The sequence below is a fragment of the Callithrix jacchus genome, chromosome 4 (assembly GCF_049354715.1).
Source record: "Callithrix jacchus isolate 240 chromosome 4, calJac240_pri, whole genome shotgun sequence".
NCBI lineage: Eukaryota > Metazoa > Chordata > Mammalia > Primates > Cebidae > Callithrix > Callithrix jacchus.
Genome location: NC_133505.1, coordinates 141,902,206 through 141,923,727, shown reverse-complemented (window position 1 = coordinate 141,923,727; position 21,522 = coordinate 141,902,206). Strand labels below are relative to the sequence as shown.

The window sequence follows — 21,522 nt, the reverse complement described above, 5'->3', positions numbered from 1 at the left end:
GCCAACGAGCTAAAACTCTGATCCTTGCAGGTTAGATTTCCTTTTTTTCATACAATGAATTAAAGATACTATTATTTTAATTCAAATTCCAATTCTTCACAATATCTAAAAATGAAATATCAACTATCTATCTATAATCAGTAATGTTTACAAGTACATTAAAAAGCTGTTTCCCTCCCTTTTCTTGAAGCAGGAAGCAGACAGAGATGGCTTGGCTTCTCAAAGGAAAGGTGGATGATGCCTATAGTCTGGCATACCTCTTCTCTGTTCCTTGTATGAAAATCTTGCATGGAAAGTGGTGGTGTTGCACACTGCCAATGGCAGACACATCAAGCTGTACATAAGGAGCAAAGGGGAGGATTCTCAGCTTGCTGCTTCCAAAGGATTTCATGTTTACCTCTTGTTTGATTTTCTTCAGTAAGGGTGGTCCATTTTCTTGAAACTCAGCAACAATTCCAGATTCATCAGATTCCTGTTTGATCACATCCTGCAGGTCTTCTACTAGATGAGAGGGTGTCTGAGGCTACAGGGAAGAGTGGGTATTTTTGCATCAGAGGAGAACTCCTCTCGGGACTAATATACCAACCAAACCCAAGAACTTTTCTAGAACTTACTAGCATCTTCAGGGGACCGTATTTAATTTCTTGAGCTGCAAGTGCATGTTTGAATGGTGTAGGAGTTCTTGGAGAGCTTTCTAGGATTGACCTTTTGATAGTTGGGGTTCTAAAACTTTAAAAAGGAAACAAGCAGTGGCTCAATATAAAAGAATACATGTCCTTTACATGGCTTTACCTATTACATATAATATTTTTCTGCTGAATATAATGCACTCTGTTATGGATGTGGAATTGGGTATGCTGATTAATCATATTACTTGTTAAGGAAAAGAGAATATGCATATCACGTATTTCCAAATATTTCCAAATATTATACCCCTAAGAATAAAAGCACTAAATGATTTTCTATTTTTCCTTAATGGCTCTGAAGACACACGTAGTGCCCGTGGTCTGTATAAGACTATAAGCATCAAGAAAACCTGATGTCATTTACAAATCAGTTTTCCCTTTTCATGAAAATAGAGCCCACACTACAAAACATGTTAACCTTTTAAAATTTACTTTCTGTACTTTGAAATAAGAGTGCATTTCTTTTCAAGGTTTCTGATAATTCTCACTGATTTTCTCTGCCATTCCTTTGAACTGATCAATGCTTTATTGAATAAAAATGACTGCTTATTCATCCCTTGGCTTCTAGTCATATAATATTCCTAGGGATGTCAGAAGAGGTCCTATCTACACATAAATTAAAATATACAAACTAAAAATAAATAATCAACAAGTAAAATTAAATAAAAAATACAACCAAGTAAGAAACCATACTCATACTTCTTCTGAAGTTTATAATTAGAGGGCAAAGGAGGTTAAAAAGCTTGCTTTCCTAAGAAGGCCTTATTGAAGCAACAAACTGGATGGAAAAGTTTTATGAAAACTACTTGTGCATACATAGAAAATCTTGGAGTAAGTTACAAAAGGTAATTTAGTTGACGTTCCCATCTTCTACTTCTGGGTAGTTCTAATACACCCAGGACAGATATATTCAATGTGGGAATAGACATGATTATATGTAAGTGGTCAGTAAAATTATTCACATACAAGTAGATCAGACATCTAGGGACTATATTCCATTCATTAAATATAAATAAATAAGATAAATAATCTCATTCCTGAACCAAAGACTTACACAGCATTTTCCTTTTGAGTTTTCAGAGTCTGGTCTCTATGAAACGGTGTTGTAACAGTCAACTTGTGACCAATGAGAGGGGTGGAAGTTAAAGCAGGCATTTCCAAGTCTGAGTTTTCATGGTTACTGGAAGTGTTTAAGAACTAAATATGGAGAGAAAAAAATTACTTAGATTAGACAGTACTTCTTTATTCCATCCAATTTAAAAATCACACTTAGGGCCGGGTGTGGTGGCTCACGCCTGTAATCCCAGCACTTTGGGAGGCCGAGGCGGGCAGATCATGAGGTCAGAAGATTGAGATCATCCCAGCTAACACAGTGAAACCCCATCTCTACTAAAAAAAAAAAAAAAAAAAAAAAAAAAAATTAGCCAGGCATGATGGCATGTACCTGTAGTGCCTGAGGCAGGAGAATCACCTGAACCCAGGAGGCAGAGGTTGCAGTGAGCTGAGATCATACCACTGCACTCTAGCCTGGGAGACAGAGCAAGACTTCATCTCAAAAAAAAATCACACCTAGATAATAAGAATGTTTTAATGACCCACTATATTAAATAATAAAGATGCTAACAAGCACGTAGTGTTGACCAGAGAATTGTTTTATTTCAATTGAGCACCCAAGATTTGGGTGTGGTTTCCAAGAAATATGACCTAGGGTCAATGCTAAAAAATGTGCAGAACTGTGTGAAAATATTCTCAATAAATGACACTTGTCATTAAAGAGAATGAGATGTGTTATTTCTTAACATCTAAAAGGCTTTAGTGATTTTGGGGAAAATAATAGTTTAAATAAACTAAATTTAAATAAACTATAAATAATTCATAGTTTCCTTTCATACTTTGTTTCTTCTCTTTAATAATCTATGAACCAAAATTATTACTACAGAAGGTTTACATTATATGGAAAATTCTTGAATAATAAAATGTGTCTCTCAGAACACTAATGTTCTGGGAAAAAAACTAGGTGTTTCTTAAACAATTCCAAGGTAAAATAAATTTGGGAAACATAACATATTGTCATCTTTTCCTGGAAATTCACAAGGCTCAATGGCATATTAATAACTCTGAGAAGTCCTGCAGTTAAAAAAAAAAGTGTCTTAAGACTTGGGGTCTCACTATGTTGCCCAGGCTGAACTTGAACTCCTGGGCTCAAGTGATCCTCTTGCCTTAGCCTCCCAGTAGCGAGGACGACAGGCCTATGCCACTCTGCTCAGCTAAGAAACCCACTTTTATCTTTGTTTGATTCAGTGTTTCCCAAATGTATATACCTACGTTATATCTAAATCTGTTCTTAAATTCAACAGATACAATTGGAAAAATGTTTTAAAGTGCCAAATTATTAATTTTAATGATTTAAATAATTTAGGAACACAAATCTCTGATAAGAATTGTAATTTTCACGCCTTAAAAAAGCTGTATGAAATAAAAATATTTGTTGGCAGAAACTGCACTAGTAAAATAGTGTGGCACAACTCAAAGGCGCCAGTGCTGAGAAACTGAAATTAAAAATACGTGCTTTTCCTTAAGCATTTGTTTCTCATCCTCTTCCCAAACTCTTCCACTGAAAGATGGATTAGAACCTTTAAGTTTTCTAGCTTTACATTTTCTAGTTGCAACCCAAATGTTATATAAACACAGTTTGGTTCCCTCCTCCCCTGGGTCAGTGGATTGCATAAGAATAAATGAACAATGAGGCAGAAATGATGTTAAAAATTTTAAAGGGAAGGATCAAATGGGAGAAAAAGAAACAGGCAGAAATGTTAAACTCTAGTGCTGAAGGAACTAAAAGTATGTTTCATGCAACTATCTTTCAAAACCACCCAAAAAGTAAAAGAGCAAATGATGCCAAAATCAACAGTCAGCCTGCAGACAGCCTAAACTTTGGGAGGCAGTATAACTTAGCAACAGCTAGATTCAAGGACGGGATGAAATCAGCGAGGGCAGCAGTAATTAGTCATTTGTTCCAAAGTATTAGTTTCTAGATTATTAAGGCTCAGGTGTCTGCTGAAAATTAGTAACAGCTGTGCAGAAATTGTGCTCTACCTGCGAGGGAGAGAAGGGTAGGCTTTTGACAGGGGAACGCTTGGGAGTTGAGCTGCTGACGTCAGCAAATATGAAGGAGCTAGAGTCTCCAGTGGCTAAGGGGCTGGCCTGGCCCCGTTTTTTTCGAAGGATGACCAGTGGAATTGTGCAGTGCCTCGCAGGAGGTAAGACCTTGGGTGGGTCAAGTGAACCCTCACTCAACACGCGTTTGTTCACCCTCAGGCTAGGTTCTCCTGCAGGTCTAGTCCCATTGCCCTCTCTTTGCTGAAGCCGGAGGGCTTTGCCTGTGTGATGTTGGCTAGGTGAAAAATCTGCTTCTTCAAAGAATTCAAAACTGCTGAGATCACACCATGATGAAGAATCCTGAAACAATGTGGGAGGCACAGAACTTTGAGACAGTGTGTGCCATCATCACCTGAAACAGCACTGAGAGAGAGATGCTCAACGCAAAGCAAACACTGGGCCCGTGGGTTTGGCTTCTTGAGCAACAGCTTCAAGATGAGCAGTTGCTCTATTATGCTGCGGTAGAGTAGTCTAGTGGGCTGCCTTGAGGCTGGCCCTCTGCGTGTGCTGCAGGGACCTCCCCGCTCTCTATATCTGCATGCCACGGAAAGCAAAGTGAAGACCTTTTCTAGATGGTATATATGGCAATGGTCATCTCTCGACCGATGACTGTGCTATAAATGCTTTTTAACCAGCTGGGAAAGGAACCAAGTGTTCGCTATGGAGGTGCTGAATACAGATTTGTTTCACTAAAGATGATTCATCTCAGTGAAGCAATGGGGCCAGTAATCAATAAACAGCATTTTGTGGAAAGAGCCGGGTATGACCAGATTATCACTTCAAATCCACTAAAAAATTGCTTTAAGCTCTGAGTAAGCCAAATCCTTAATGTGCTGTTCGAAAGCAAGACAAAATTCTAGAGAAGCACCATGAAGTAAGCAAAGAAAAAAATTAAAAGTAACTCAAACACCATTCCATTCCAATAATTCAAGCTCTGCTTTATAAGTCATGAATTTGACTATTTTAAAAAATGTGACTTCTGAAGGAAAAGTGTGAAAATGGAAAAAAAAAACTCTTCCTTCAAAAGTCCTATGTTGTAAGTATTTATAACTACTTTTATCTTGGTAGCCTAGGAAATTGGATCTTCAAAAAAACATATTTATGAAGACAAAAATCATACTTTTACCTTTATATGAATATATGCTAATAACATCTTGGCTATAGAAAATGGCAATGATTTAAGAAATGGGTTTTATAATTTATCTTCCAGAATCATTAACTTCCCTTCACAATTCTACTTACAGAATCTATAAATTGGAGTGTTTCTGCAAATTCTAGGAGGTTCTTAACATTATCCAGAATGGTGCCCTGGTGGACGATCATGCACCTTGCTGGCGAGGCGCTTTCTTCAGGTAGGGAGCCAGGATCCGCTGGCAGAGATGGAGTGGAGTGGTGCTCTCCCAAACAGGAAACAGGTGCACTGTCTCCATGAGGTCTGGTGTGGTCGGCAATGGTGGTGCTGTGCCACCCGGGGTAGCTGCATGTGTGGTTCTGTGTCTAAGGAAGGGGGAAGGGTGTAGAAATAAAGAGAGGGGAGAAGAAAGGGAGAAGGAACTTAGCAATGAAGTTGCACAAGGTATCAGATGCTGTTGGAGGAAAGATAAGAGTAGTTGCATCATCCCAAACTTACGCCTATGAAACAGTTGTCAAGATGTTTCCTTTTATCAATGCAAGACCCTGTTTTTAATAGTGCTAGAGGTTGTACCTATATGATTACCTTAAATTGTGATCATTTTGTAAAAACGTCAAATCATAGGTCTATGTTACAAAGTATAATTCCCATATTGTCTTAAAAATCCACTTTAATATAATTTGCCAAAGGTTCATAAATGCTTGCTGCAAGTGAAGAACTGCCCTATTTGCATTCTAACCACAAAAAAGCTGGAGGACTCAGGAGTTCGAGTTGCTTTGAGCTGCACCTAGTCTTGTTGCTTCTGTCCCTTTTGAATGCTACAAATTGCACTGATGCAGTGAAGTGCTGCCAGATCGACGTGGTTAGGAAAGCAGAAGAGCAAATTAACAGAAGTCTCCTTACAGTATGACCACACAACAGGAGAAATTGCAAAACATTAACTAAAGTTAAAAAGTGGTCGAACTAGCATGTGCACATAATCATCTTATTATTTAACAAAAAATAAATGTACCCCTAGGAAGACCTACTGGGCCTCATTTTTCTTTTATTGTCTTTGTTGGGTGAGTATCTATGTTACAAAGCACAAGGAGCCATCCCAGTTGGCTGCCCAGTCACTAAAAAAGATGTCAGAATTAAGTGATGGCCCAGATAACTTTCACACATGCAAATGAAAGAGAGCAGCTAATGTTATTTAGGAAGAGGTTTTATATATAACCTTTTACATGTATATACAGAACATGCATCAAGTTACATCTGAAATTATAAAATATGAAAATATGTTAAGAAAATTATAGAAAAAATGGTACTATATACATACATAGCTTTGTAGAAAATGCAGATTTTCATTTATTTTACCTTTGCTAGACTTTAAACTGATTATAGTCCTTCTGAAGAAAAAAACATTAATAATGACAATCACAATTGGATATTGTATTTCTACTGCAATTACAAAAAGACTGCTTCCAATGTAATCAGCAGATATTCTGATATCAATTGCATTTTACTACACGCAACTTGTGTTGAGACATTCTGAATGGATACATAGCACCTTGATAAGTGTAATATTTAGAAGAGAAGAGTGCTTAGGTAAACCGAGGCAAGCTGCTATTGTTCCCCCCATTCAAGTACATGATGATAGTCTTACTGGTAGCGCCTGCTGTCCTTTTAGCTCATTTTCAGTTGACATAAGGAGCAATTCTAATTCCTTTATTCGCTTTTCCTTCTCAGGGTCTTCATCATTATAGTGTCTCTGAAATTACAAGATAAGGGAAATAAAGACAAAGGTCTGATTGGAAGCTACAAATACAATGGGTGTAGCCTATATGGTCATGAGGTACCAAAGACAGCCCAAAGAGACTCAGTGTGACACCAACACCCACCAAATTTGGCTCCTATGGAAATCTCTATAAACGTTACTTCAGACTTAAGGGAGTGATGTGAAATCTCAGGCTAGAGTGGATGCTGACTGAGTTATTTCATCTTGTAACATCAAAGAATCAGAAAATTCCAGAGCAAACTCAGTCTAGAAGACAAGCTTGGTAGATGGCTAGCCGAGACTCTGCTCTCCTCTCCACATTCCCTTTCCTTTTAAGTTCAGTTGCTCAGGTGAAAATATGTGTTTAGATGAAAGAAATAAAGCATTTCTTAAAAGTGGTGCTTTGAATAGTAAATGAGTTTCTTTATAAAATGATCATACCTGAATGGCAGCGGCAGCTGGCTGAGGGACATTGACTATATTTACATGTAACGCTACAGGGTATGGAACATGACTGGAGACCTAGATGGGAAAGAGAGACAAAGGCCACGTCATTCAGGGTTACATATGCTTCAGGGGACTTGGCTTCCTGAGGTTTTGTTCTGGGACTGAAATACACTAAACAATTTTTAAAAACCTTTTACTGTGAAATTTAGCCAGGCCTTTAAAATGGTTAAATAGCTAAAGCAACATAGTAAAAAAATTTAAAGTGCTTATAGATCCTTGGGAAATGTTGATGAGCACTTTAAATTTTGGGAAGTTACTGGCACTTTAATTTCCTTAATTAGAGAAAAACACAATGAAAAAATAAAAAATATAATCTAAATACATGAATGAATGTTTGAAAATAGTTTCTATGGGAAAAACTAATGGCACCAGCTGTGTGTAAATAAAAATATTTTTCTTGGAATAATTATGAATTTTAATAAAAAGCACAGAACTTCTTATGATAATGTATTCATCTGAGACCTTTCTGTAAAGTTTGTAGTCAAATGCATGAACAGAGAAGAATAAAAACTATTTATGAACATGTTTTGCATAGAATTTGCATATAAGCCTACCCATTCTTGGGTAAGTTTCATCATTTATTATTGTTAGTCTTAAGATTAAAGCTTCTCGATTTCTTTTCCTCTTTTTCTTTTCCCACCTATTATGGATTATCTCTTTCTCTAAATAAAAACATCTAGAAATAAGGAAGGGATCACACTGATCCAAAGGAGACTAAGAGGAGGCATCAGAAAATGAATGTCACAAAGTTCTGCTCCTGACTTAGAATAAGAGGGTAAACACTTACTGAGTGAATAAATCAAGACATGTCTGCTAGATCATTACCAGAACTGAATATACCATAACCACTGAATTTCACTGTCAAACTCTTTAAATATATCTTTAAATATATCTTTCCTTTTGGTTTTGGTAGAGAAAAGTGTTACATCTACAAATGCAACTCCATTCCCTTATTCTTCAACCGTACCTTAAGTACATTTACATTCAAAGGTTACCTTCAAATTAGATTTGAAGCAGCAAGTTAGAATTCTAGTCAACACTATCTCTATGTCACCCTGAGCAAAGCACTTACCATCTTCATTTCTGAAGACATAAACCAGTGATAACAAACAATATCTACACCCTATCTACCTCATGATCATGCCCAGGAAAGTTGAAGACGACTGGCCATGATCATGCCCAGGAAGGTTCTCTGAACAGTATACAACTGCAAAATATGATTACTACCTGGAGCTAAATTAACCATCTCTCTCATTAAACCAGATTCTCAAGAATGGCTTACATTTTGTGCTTCAGAAATGTGGTAATAGGAATAGTCATTGTTAACGGAGGGCTGGCCAGTTGCAGGGAGTTGAGCTGTAGGTGGAGCCTGAGCAAAACCCATCAAATGACTGTTCTTCTGGAAGCTTGTGGCCACTGCTGGCTGGCTGGCTTTTGAAGAGTCCTGCAGATAACCTTCCTGTTCGACCTTCCGACGCATTGTAGAATTCCAGTGGTTCTTGATAGCATTATCAGTTCTGCACAGAAATATATCACATACAAATTTCACAAACAAAAAATTTCAATTCAGATTAAAGTGAATTGACAGAAAACTGTTTCTAACACAGACCTTTCCCTTGGGCCCAGTCATAGTTTTCCCCCTTTTTAATGGTTTTCTTCTTCTCCACCCCCTAAGATCAGGCTTTCTCTATTGCCTTGTTAGAAATCCATAGATTTCTCTTAGTTACACAATCTGGAATGCACATCGTTTTCTAGAAATGTCAGTATCTTTTAACCATTTCATTTCCTTGGTAAAGGAGTATTTTCAATACAATGACGCTTCATAATTATTCTGACCGTTTGTGGTACAAGACTCTAACACAATGTGAAGTTCCAGCTGCTTTGAAGAAATTCCTTCTTTGAATGCAGCACAGCAGGGCCTACACACCACAATAGGGACACGGTGAAGTTTGGTGGGTGATAAGATGCTGCTGATGAAGAATACTTCACTCTTTATCTCTCGAAGGACTAGCAAGAACTTTTGAGACCAAAAAACCTCCTACCCTTTAAAAACCACCCCAATTGTTATTCCAATCAGACAGAGATGAGGGTGGAAAATGGCATTCCCAAGGGAAAGATCCTAACCCCCGCAGTATAGTTTCAAACAGCAACGCCTTTTTACTAAAGTCTTTCCATTCTCAGGAAAAACAGTTTCTCAATTCAAAAAAACCGTTTAAGCCTCCCTTTTACTATTTCAATGGGGGTGGGGGAATGCATGCTAAAGAAAGAGGAAGTTCGATAGCCTTGTTAATTTTGAGAAGAATCAGCAGTGTATCCTCTGAGGCCATATGGGAATGAAGACCTCTTTTTACCAACCTCTTGAATTTTCTAAGTTTATACTGAACCACGAGGGTGCAAATGCATTGGAGCATCACTGGAGAATACTACATAAACTTTCTCCTGGATTATGAAGCTCAAGAATAAAACTATTTTTAATATTTTCTATCTGTATCATTTTTATGCAAAATTTATCATTAAAAGTACTGCTTTCCAGAGTAACAAAATCTGTTATATACTATTTAAGTGGGAAAATGGGACAAAAATGAGCTTCCATAGTTATCTCTCATAATGAGGTCATTTCTTTGCCTTGTTCATTAAAAAGAAAGCATTATTATATTGACATTTAAAATCCTTGAAGTAGTATGAGAATTCGAGAAATACCTTATTTCTTTAATCAATGGAGTAAAAAATTAAGCAAAGTGGTATAATAAAATGAATATTGGTGGCCAGGTACAGTGGCCCATGCCTATAATCTCAGCACTTTGGGAGGCAAAAGGATTGCTTGAGGCCAGGAGTTTGAGACCAGCCAGGGCAACACAGTAAGATCAACTCTACAAAAGTGTTTTAAAATCAGTTGGGTGTAGTGGCGTGCACCTGTAGGCCTAGCTACTCAAGAGGCTGAGGTGAAAGGATCCCTTGAGCCCAGGAGTTCAAGGATGTATTGAGCTATGCTCATGCCCCTGCACTCCAGCCTGTGTGACAGAAGAAGCCTCTGTCTCTTAAAAAAAAAAAAATTAAAGAAATGAACAAGGCCGGGTGCCGTGGCTCACGCCTGTAATTTCAGGACTTTGGGAGGCCGAGGCAGGTGGATCAAGAGGTCAGGAGATTGAGACCATCCTGGCCAACAGGGTGAAACCCCAGCTAATCCAAAAATGAACTGGGCATGGTGGCATGTGCCTGTAGTCCCAGCTACTCAGGAGGCTGAGGCAGGAGAATTGCTTGAACTCGGGAGGCAGAGATTACAGTGAGCCAAGATTGCACCACTGCACTCCAGCCTGGGTGACAGAGCAAGACCCTGTCTCAAAAAAAAAAAAAAAAGAATGATGGTTATCAGGAAAATGGTGGCTGAGTTCCTCTGAGTCACTTAACCAGCTATGTGAACTCAGCCAGAGACAAACTGCCTTCAGTTTCTTTCTATGCATTTAGAGTTTTATAATTTACCAAGTCCTTTGACATTCATTTCACTTGATCCTAACACTGGCCCTGGTGTGAGTCATTTTGGAAATAGGGAAATTGGGGAGAGTTAAATGTCTTTACCCTGGGCTCACTGTCAGGTGGATCCCGAAAGTTCTCAACCAAATAAACTCTAAGATGTCTTCAGTCTCTAAAAGCTATGTAGCTGGGCTATCTAATAAAACACTTACGACTGATGAAATTTAATTCACTCACCATACATTTTAAGCAGAATGTCCAATACCCACTCCCTCATTCTTCCCGATCAATATATTTTTTTGACATATTATTACCGTCCAGGCAGTAGCTTTGCGATTTCTGCCCATCTGTTCCCCAGTCTCTTGTGTGCCTGGTAAATAATTCTGTCTTCCTCTTCTGTCCAGGAGGTTTTCTTAACTTCTGGATTCAAGTGGTTATGCCACCTCTCCCTACATTGTTTTCCAATTCTCCCCTTTAAGTGCTTGGCAATAACAGACCAACGTTTCGGACCGTATTTCTGTACAAGCTCTATCACCTTCAGATAAACACACAAAAATAACCTATGTTTTAATGTTATGTAATGAGTTAGTATATTCATTCTTCAGTGTTACAAGATCTTTAGAAAATTTCCAAAATTTGCTTTCATTCATTGGAAATATGGGAAGAGAGTCCTCTACTTCCTGTTTGCCCATTTTACCTGCTTCCTCAAACAGAAAAAATTCAGCATTTGGGGAATATTCTTAATTATGATTCACACACCAATGAAGAAAGAACTTACTCTCTGATCTTCTTCTTTGGTCCAAGGACCCTTGATGAGCTCAGGGTTTAATACTTTCTGCCATCGGTGCTGGCACTGCACATCCGTTCGATTCTAGACAAACAGAGTACCATAAAGATATGAAGTGATAAGCACATGAATTCATTGTTGTCACAGAGTCACACACAGACCATATGCCGTGAAAATATTTAAGAACATTTTAGAGCATGCTTAGAGCTCACCTATCCCTCATTATTTACAGACTACAGAACATGCAAGTAATCCATCAAAGTTGCTCTAAGATTATACATTCTGCCTCCTGAGGGAAACAGTCCTGCCGCATGAACCAAAGGACCATCATACTACACACGCACCTGTCAACTTAACCTTAACCTGAGATACATCTGCAGAGTATCTACATGGCCTAAGGCTTGATAGAGATTCTACATTGTCAGGCTTTCATGGAAACCCACCCTAAATGACTAAAGTTTGCTTCCCATTCCAACAAGAGATGTGCTTCAGTTCAGGACCACGGTATTTATATTGCAGAAGGAATAAAGATCCATAAAAGACAGTTCCTATGTTACAGGAGCTTGTAATCTTTTAAGAGGGAAAAGACAAATAGATGACTGATTATCACAGAGGCTGAATTTGATTCATATGGAAGAAAAGACCAAAGCAAAATGATACTGAAGTGAGGAGAGAAGCATCTTCTTAGGAGGTGAAATGGTTTCCTTGAGAGGAGTCTGGAAGAGCTCTTCATAAGGACTTTGAAGGATGAACAAAACTTTAATTGGTGATGTAAAAGGAGAACATTCTAGGAGGTGGGAACACCAGGAGCAAAAGCCCAGAGGAGGGAAAGCAGAAATAAATTCAAGCAAACCTGCTTACAGAGAGGAAGTAGGAAACAGAACTGGAGCTAGAAGTTGGGGCAATAGAGGAGGGCCTCTATGTGCCAGGTCAAGGCAGTTTACTTAATTTGTGAGTTCTAAGTCACTGTGGTTCGTTTTGAAAAGATAAGGTACAGCTGCATTTTAGGAAGTCCCACCTGCCAATGGTGTTTGGGATGGATGGAAAAGTAGAAAACTGGCCAGGCACGGTGGCTCACACCTGTAATCCCAGCACTTTGGGAGGCTGAGGTGGGTGGATCACTTGAGGTCAGGAGTTTGAAACCAGCCTGACCAACATCGTGAAACCTTGTCTCTACTACAAATACAAAAATTAGCCAGGTGTGGTGGCAGGTGCCTGTAATCCCAGCTAAGGTGGAGGTTGCAGTGAGCCGAGACTGTGCTTCTGCACTGCAGCCTAGGTGACAAAGCTAGTCTCCATTTCAAAAAAAAAAAAAGAGAAAGAAAGAAAAATGGAAAACTACAAGTGGGGAAGCTAGTTAGGAAGTTGTATGATAGTCCAAATGAGAAGGCAGAAGCCCAACCTTCAGCACAGCCATGAGAATGTAAAGGACGGGATTGACTATAAAGGAATTCCAGGATCCTTAGTAACTGCTTGGATGTAGGGGTTGGGGGTATGCACTAAGTTAAGAAAGGTCTCCAGAATTTTAAACCCTGGTGCCAAAAGTATTGCTATTGACAAAAACAGGGAATTCAGGAAAAACTGACTTGGAGGAAAGAACAAGTTTAATCATCTACCACGTAACAAATTATCGAAATACAAATTAACCTATACATGAAAAGATAAAACAAGAAGCAATTGTTTTTAAAATTCAACAATCTAAATTATAATAATTGATTCTAATAATCTAAATTCCAATAATCAATTTAGAAATCCCAATTATATGCATTATAATATAAAATGTAAGTTATGGGTAAGGCATTTCTCCTACTTCTTAAATGTGAGCAAATAATATACTATCTTAATAACCCCTCCTAGAATATTTTATAGAAATCACTGGGAGAAGCTTTCCTTTTGTAATAAGAAAAAGTTACTAGCTTACCGGGAGAAAATTGGCAATAACTTTCCAGTCATCTGTTCCATTCTGTTCCACCAGCTTCTTTAGTTTTTCATCCTATGACATTTAAAGGTAATCCTAGGATATCAGTCATTTACTATATAACTCTGTTCAAGTTAAAGTGAATGAGGGAACGAATCCAGAATAGAAAATCTCTCAAAAGTATCCAAATACAGCAGGTATTAATGTAATATACTGACTTGGGAGCATATATTTAGTCAGACCAGAGTTTGGCATCTTGACTCCACTACTGATTGTGTAAAGTGGGTTTATCATTTTCCCTTTCTGTGCCTTAGTATTGCCATCTATAAAATGGAAATTAACAGGGTTATTTGGGGATTAAATGAGGCAATTTATTAACATGAGGCTGATATTAACAGGGTTATTTGGGGATTATATGAGGCAATTTTGCAAACACTTATCATAATGCCTGGCATATAGTGTGTGTTTAATATACAAATAACTGCTTTACTCTGTGGGGAAAAATGCATGCCAATGCTTTATTCAGTACATATTTACCTACAGCAATAAATAAAATCTTGAGCAAGAAATAGAATATTTCCAGTTATTTTAACCCTTTATACAGAAATGAAGATCATTTTTAAAATTAAACTTGAAGACTAAATAAAATCATTTAGTTTTTGCACCAATATATTCACAATATAAATGAGGCCAAATGTGTTAGAACATAAAAGACACTCAACATTTGCAGGTAATCAGTTCTTTTAGTTTATATGCTGTTCATAACCTACCAGTTCATAAGTGTCTTTAAAAAATGTATTCCTTCTTATATTTCTGCAAAGGTAACATTCATACACAACGAAGGTCCCTGGTACCATACCATACACAAGAATTAGGAAGCCAATGGGGACAACAGAATTTCCAGAGCACAAGGATTAACCAAGTGCACATGCTTAATAGGTAAAATGTGAATTTCCTATGGACCCCTCTGGGAATCCTACCTGCCTGTCAAAAGGAGCTCTGGTTTAAATGAAGCAGAGCACAGTGAAACTGAAGATGAGCCAATACCATTTATTGTAACAAGAATCATCTAAAATTAGTTGCAAAAATGTCTAAGAACATTAGAGAAACTTTTCTCCACATATTATTAATTTTGCTTCTGAAGTATTTTTCCATTCCTACAAAATCAAACTTTTGACAAGCTAGCCGAAAAAGAAACAGGGGAAGCAGATGTGTCTTCATCCATTACTGGACGCTTTTAGAGCATACCTTCATATATATGGCTCTGTGAAATATATCAAAGATCTTAAATGAATACATTGTAAAAAGATGAGTTCTCTGAGTATCCTTTTGTCTATTTTGTTTTAGGGAAAGTAAGTCATTCACTATTCAGAGAACATTTATTAATATCCTACTTTGGGTCAAGCACTTGTGAGTTCAGGAAACACAAAGATTAACAGACATTTTAGCTGGGCATGGTGGTGCAGGCCTGTAGTCCCAGCTACTCGGGAGGCTGAGGCAGGAGAATTGCCTGAACCCAGGAGGCCGAGGCTGCAGTGAGCCAAGATCATGCCATTGCACTCTGGCCTGGGTAACAAGAGTGAAACTCCGGCCCCTCAAAAAAAAAAAAAAAAAAAAAAAAAATATATATATATATATATATATATATATATATATGTGAAAAAAGGAAAAAAAAAGTGAATAGATGTTGAGTCCTGCCCTCAACAGACTTGCAGTCAGCTAGAGGAGGCATCTATGTCCCAGCAACAATAAAGCAGAACATGCACTCATGCATGGGCTCACAGGAGGATGCATCCAGTCCTTCCCAGTGAAGCCAGGGGTGGCTTCACAGAAGAGGTGATGCCTTCATAGGCAATGTAAAAGCAGGAAGAAGAGATGGGACAAAAGAATGAGAACTCAACAGGCAGAAGGAAACATAGACGAAGTCTAAAATGAGAAGAAGAAGACGACATTCAAAGAACTGCAAATAGTGTGGAAATGGATAATATAATTGGGGGCGGGGTGTAAGGCACGCTGTACATGCAGGCTAGGATAAGATATCAAAGAGCCTGCTAACGAGCTGGAGCACCTGTAGTTTAGTTGAAATTCTGTTTTGTATAAATTATACACTCTATCTGTTTTCCATGTTTTGATAAAATGATCAGTTACCTCTTCCCGAGTCCACCTTGTTTTCCCCAAGTGACGCTTTCCAGACTTGGGAAGCAGCCCATCATAGTCATGATCACACATCTCAAAGTCCTCATCATCCTCGTCACTGCTATATATGCTGCAGAAATAGGAATGGGCAGATGTGGGCTGAAACATGAGGATTTAGACTACTACTGGATTACAAAACTTCCACAAAAACTCAATAATCTTTTCAAAGGTTACAAAGGTAAAACTTTGCAAACTTGCACAACAAGATTGTTTGCTGCATTCTGTTGCTCTAGTATTGTAAACTGGTTCTGCTGTTATGGGTATCCACAGATACAGTCAAGGACCTGGCACCTTCCTATTCCCCTGCATGTCTGAACCTGCTGTTACTGTTAGACCAGGGACAAGTTACACATTTGGCCACCTTCCAGCCAATGAAGTTCAAAACTTAAGGTTAAGGACAAGAAAAGGAACGAGAACCCGTGTCCTTTCTTTAAGTACACACTCAAAATCTTTGGCATTTGTCACATTGTTTAAATATTTCTCAAACATAATAAACAATTCAATTATGTTATTTCAATGGGGCTTTTGTTTTATTAAAAGAAGAAAAAAATCAAGAAGCAATACACCCCCAAACATAATTATAGTCATCCCATAAAGTCTAGAAGATTAGGAGAATCTAAGAGGAAAGGATTTTAAAACCTAAGGAAAGATAAGAACATGAGTGATCAAACTTCAGTGTTTTGTAAATAAAATTAATACCAAATTGCTCACAACTCCGGGCCTAGTTGATCCAAGTTGTGCCCATGTTTACAATACTTAGTTTCTAGAGTAACTAAGTGAATAATTAGGCCACCTGTTAGTCAGAGTCTTACTTACTCTTTTGCTTTTTCTGTCTCTGACAGAACGGTGTTTGAAATACTATAAAATGTGACCTAATTCAGAACTAAGGGATTTCCCCAGAAGAAATCCATGGATTTAAAAGAACCCATTACTATTTTCAAAAGAGCTTTTTCTCTTTTTTAGTTAACCAAACCTAGGAAATTTGATGACTTTTAAAGTAACTCTGTGCTTACTGTTTACTAATCATATACTGATTAGATGACAATAATTTTACAGACACAGTTTGTTTTATAGTTTTTCTTGTAAGACTTAAATAGGAAAAATACTATCTTAGAACCTTCACTAAAATTTGTCATTGCAATGTTGAGAAACCCATCAAACCGAGACCAATAAAAAAATGATGTAAAGCAATATCGTAATATAATCCATTGTTTTTAAAATGAAAAGTTATATTCATGACAGGTTTTTCTTCCCAAACTAACTCATATACACATATTACCAGCCCCCTACAAGTCAAGCTAAAGTGCTTATCAAAAATCCTGAATTGGGGATTCTCATAATTTAAAACTATTATTTTAAGCAACAATCTGATAGTCCAGGTTTCATAATGACATGACGCAATCCAAATTTAAAACACCACCACCACCACCAAATAAAATCCCAGGAAATGTATGTTTATAATCTGTAATAATCCCTTTCATCTAGTGTCTGTGCGTCGAAACAATAGCCTAGTTCTGATTCCACTGTCAACAAAAGGCACTAAACAACTTCTGAACAAGAATTACAAAAATTTAAAACACGATGTGTTAAAGCAAAAAAAAAAAAAAAAAAAAAAAAAAGAAAGCTTTAAGAAAGAGGTGGAAATCAGCATCTTTTGAAAGATTCATAGGGAACTCCTTGGAAAGCCCCCAAATGCAGTCCCTTGCGAAATGTGAGAGACACCAAGAAAACCAGAGGAATCTGAAACTGCAGTCGTAGATTCAAGTCGAATCAACTTTTCAGGTTTGGCTGGATCTAGAGGTCACATTTTCAGAACTGCGGACATTTTTCAGAGTAGTCATTGAGCGCCTCTCGGCAGCAGTTTTATAACCCAGGAACAAGCAACGTATTCAGCCGCCCGCAGGGGGCAGCCAATGTCAGGCGAGCGCACGAGAATCACACAGGACTAGGGTTCTGGAGGCAAAGGTTCTAGTCTAGCCTCCACCTAATTGTATGACTTGGACAAATCACTTCCTCTCTCTCAAGACCTCAGTTCCCCGCCTTTACATAGGGCTTGCTTGGATCCTATTTCTAAGGTACTTTCCAGAGCTAATACATGACCATGCCATGTCTTACCGAGCCACTTAAAAGTTAAGCACTGAGGCAGAGATGTGCAAAACCAAGGTCTTGGGGGTAAGGTGGAGCGTGACTTTTAAAGGTCCTGAAGGGGCCAGGACGCAGCAGGGCGAGTCCGAGGCTGCTCACACTGCCAGCTCCTGAGTCTCCGCGCCAGGCTGGGCACCCAGGCTCGCCTTTGAGCTTTGCATGCGATTTCCTTGCTCTAAGTCGTCCTAGCAGCATGATTAATTTCTACTAAGGAACCTGAAATAACTTTTTCTTTATCTGCTCTGACAAGATCTCAGACCCAACAGTCAGAGAGGACTTTCAAAGGCTGATTTCAGGGTTGATGCACTCGACTCCCCACCTGCGAGACCCGGTGTGGTTACAAGAGTACAACTATGAATATTACATTCTGTCAAGGAAACAAACCGTGCAAAGAAACGAAAAAGAAAAGAGGTGCTGGGGGTTGGGAAGAGGGAGGGGAGAGGGAGGAAGTGCCTTGTGGCCGCTACTGTGATTCCGATGGGGTTCAAACTCATTTCGCTGACCTGGTTAATATAATCCCGGCCGAGTTGACGCTCGCCCTTGCAAGAAACGGCTCGGAGCCCGCAGTCGGGTTTCTCTTCCCCCTGAGGCAGGTTTAAGGCTCCCACCCCTCCCGGCCGCCTCCCCTCTGGGCTACCTGGAGCCTCAGGGAACCTGCGCGGCCCCGCCCCGCGGGGGCGGCCGAGACCTCGGGGCGCGTAGCCTTGGCCGCGCCTTCTCCCAGCACCCCTGCCCGGCTCCCTCCTCTCGCTGCAATGGAGCAGGCACACACACACACACACACACACACACACACACACACACACACACACACACACATTAAGAGAGAGAGAGAGAGAAGAAAGAAAAACACAGGTGACCCGGGTCGCTGTCCTGTGAAGTCCTAAAGGCGAAAAGTGGAGCCCTAGAGGGGCAGCACCCCGCCCCGCGCGTCCAGGCTCCGAGCGAGGCGTATGGACCCCAGGCTCCCCCCCCCCCCACCAAGTCGCCCTCTGGTCCCTAGAGTCCAGCCAGGCCCCAGCGCTGCTCCCCGCCCAGCCCAGCCCGCGGGTGCTGCTGCAGGGTCTCCACCCACGCTCTTTGCAACTTCCCAGCGCCGCGCGGGGACTAGCGCTCGCAGGCTCAACCACAAACCAGCAGGAGAAAACCAAACAACCTAAGGAAAGGCGAGTGGATTTGCTTTGCCTCCATAGTCTTCTCCCCAGAACCCCTTCGCGAGGGTCCGTCGGGTGACCGCGCCTCGGCAGGGGCGACCTAAGGCGGCTGGACGAGGGCGCAAGGAGGCGCGGCGAACTCAGTCAATTCCACGTGCGCGCGCTGCGCGGGTACCTCTCGCCTGGGGGCAGAGCCCGCGGGGATCGCGTCTCGGTTGCGCGGCAGCGGTTTGAATGCTGCGGCCCTCGGTCTGGTTGCGCCAAGTGGTGACCTCGCCTGCCGCCGAGCTACCCCGGCACCCGCCGCTCGGAGGGAGCCCCGGCGAGTGCTGCCGGGGAAGTCCAGAGGCCGGTGGAGGCTGGGGAGCCAGCAACTGACAGTTCGGACGATGATTTCTCTCCTCCTCCTCTCCCTCTTCCCATCTGTCCAGCCAAAAATGCGAGGGGATAGCACCCATCTCTTCCCTGCGAGTCTCCCTAAGTGCAGTGACATGTGCGACGCCGGCGCGTGTGGGCGAGCGTGCAATGTTTGCAGTAGAAATAAATGCCTTTCAGAGAATAATGATTCGAACCTCCAAAACCAGGTCTTAACACAATTTGCAAAAGTGGGGACCTCTTTAACCCCTAAAACCTGCTTTTCAGCCGCCTGTCAGCTGACACAGGTCCTCACCTCCATAAAGAATGAATGAAATTTAAATGAACTACCTGCAGCTACAAAACAATCCAGCATTTTCCCTGTATCTGCCATATGCTCTGCACTTCCAAGTCCAAACATATCTCAATGCATCCAGCAATTACGCTGCGGATCCCTCGCCGACACCCGCGGCATCAAACCAGGCACCTGGTGGGCTCCCCGGGGCTGGTGGGCACGGCTCTGCCACCGGCTGAAACGTGCTGCTTTCTTTTTCCCTCTAAAGAAAAATGTATCCCCATGCAACTTGCAAAATGAGCCGCAGGGCGTGCTTCCCAACGTCCGGATACCTTTCCCGCAAAGACTATTCCATTCATCCGTCTCTGGAGCGGCTTCTGCCGCGGAGGCAAGGGCTCCAGGTCCTCGCAGGGTCTGACAGCCCCGCAGAAGATACCGGAACGAATTCCCACCTGCGCCCGAGAGCCTGGCGCCCCGCGCGCCCCCGCCCTCGGCCGCCCGCCCGGCTCCCCGTTACCTGTGCCGGGGTCTTCGGGCCATGGCGCGGCGGGCGCGGGGCTCCGCAGAGAGCCGCGGGGACCGCACCAGGCTGCCGCCTCCCGCTGCCCGCCGCCTGCCTGCGTCCCTCCCCGGCCGTGCAGCTGCGCTCCGCACCGCCGGGGCGAAGTTTCTCAGGAGAAAGAGGAGGAGGAGGTCACGGAGGAGGAGGAGAAGGAGGAGGAGGAAACAGGTTGATATTAAAGTGTAAACTCTGTAAACAGAGATGCCATCAAACAAAGAGCTTTGGACACTCCCCCTCCCGCCAAATCTGGCGCCCCTGCAGTGCGCACGCGCCCTGCCCGCCGCCTCCGCGGTCGCCCTGGCTGCCGCCAGCGGGCTGTCGGGCCCGCCGGGCCCCGGCTACCATTCCGCGCTCGCGCCGCGGCGCTGCGCCTGGCGCGCTGCGAGGCCCATGAGGCGCGCGGGCGGGGAGCCCGGGGCCGGGGAGGGGCGGCCGGGGGCCGCGGCGGCGCCTACCTGGGCCAAGTCCCGCCGCTTCCCCTCCTCCCCGGCCGCCGCACGTCGGTCTCCCAGCTCCGCGTGCGCCCGGGCAGCAGGACCCGAGGTCCTTCAGCTCCCACTGACTGTCGCAGGGGCGGCGAGCGGTGGGGGAAACTCTCGCACTGAAGATTGGATTTCGGGGAAATTAGGAGTTGGAGGACTAGGGGATGTGAGCATATGTGTTCATAGGATGTTTGGCGAGGGCTTTTTTTTCCTTCTTAAATAAAGAACATATCTAATTTAACTTGTTAGTGACAAAGGACGCTTCAATACAAGTGGGTGGCAGCGATCACCGCTCACTAATGGGGCGTCCCGGTCGAGCTTTCACTCCCCTCCCAGATCCTGCAGCCGCCACCGTGGTATTGTCACATGTCCTTCACTCTCACCCCGGCACACACCCGGGCCCCACCCACCCGCCCCACCCGACCCAGGCGGTGCCCACTGCACACCTCTGCTCCCCTCCCTGCACGGCGCGCGCGCCCTGGATTGCACACCTGCAAAAAAAAAAAAAAAAAAAAAAAAAAAAAAAAGACAAAACACGGGGGTCCAGACAACCCGCCCCTAGCAGAACTTAGGAAACCCCACGTTTGCATGCATGGTTTTAGAAGTTAAGGAGTTTGTGATTTTGGAGGTCGGTATCTTTGCTTAGTGTCATTTGAGGGCTCTGTTTTACGAGATGAAAGCGAAGGCTTTCGTGTTGTTTCATGAGGGTCTCCAGAAGTAAAGGAAGAAGAGTGCTCAATTTATAAGGATTGGTAATTGGGGGGGATTTTAGGGGAATTTTAGTTTTACTTCCGTTTATAGATTAGAACCATTGGGGATTTTTTTTTTTCATTCTCTGTACACACTAATGCATTTTTCCTTTAATCTTTTAGGAGTTTGAGACTTCTGCTGACTGGGTTTGTGGGTGTCCCATGGGCC

The 21,522-nt window shown here is 41.7% G+C and overlaps 1 protein-coding gene across 4 annotated transcripts in view; it reads right to left on the bottom strand.

The window, feature by feature from the left end:
• The window catches only part of MYB (MYB proto-oncogene, transcription factor), a 37,376-nt gene extending 17,143 nt beyond the window's left edge, over positions 1-20,233 (bottom strand). Inside the window, exons 1-13 of one of the 4 annotated variants that reach the window (XM_035296756.3) lie at positions 20,078-20,233; positions 15,565-15,682; positions 13,420-13,491; positions 11,490-11,582; positions 11,026-11,246; positions 8,523-8,757; positions 7,175-7,255; positions 6,623-6,727; positions 5,088-5,342; positions 3,783-4,145; positions 1,741-1,883; positions 615-729; positions 398-523 (exon numbers count right to left, since the gene is read on the bottom strand). In XM_035296756.3, the coding sequence (XP_035152647.1) occupies positions 398-523; positions 615-729; positions 1,741-1,883; positions 3,783-4,145; positions 5,088-5,342; positions 6,623-6,727; positions 7,175-7,255; positions 8,523-8,757; positions 11,026-11,246; positions 11,490-11,582; positions 13,420-13,491; positions 15,565-15,682; positions 20,078-20,100 (1,950 nt within the window). In that variant the 5' untranslated portion in view covers positions 20,101-20,233. Of the gene's footprint in view, positions 1-397; positions 524-614; positions 730-1,740; positions 1,884-3,782; positions 4,146-5,087; positions 5,343-6,622; positions 6,728-7,174; positions 7,256-8,522; positions 8,758-11,025; positions 11,247-11,489; positions 11,583-13,419; positions 13,492-15,564; positions 15,683-18,260; positions 18,388-18,913; positions 19,058-20,077 lie in introns of those variants that run through there. The other 3 variants (XM_017971406.4, XM_035296757.3, XM_054254459.2) reach the window with 3 other exon arrangements.
• Positions 20,234-21,522: the final 1,289 nt, after the last annotated feature.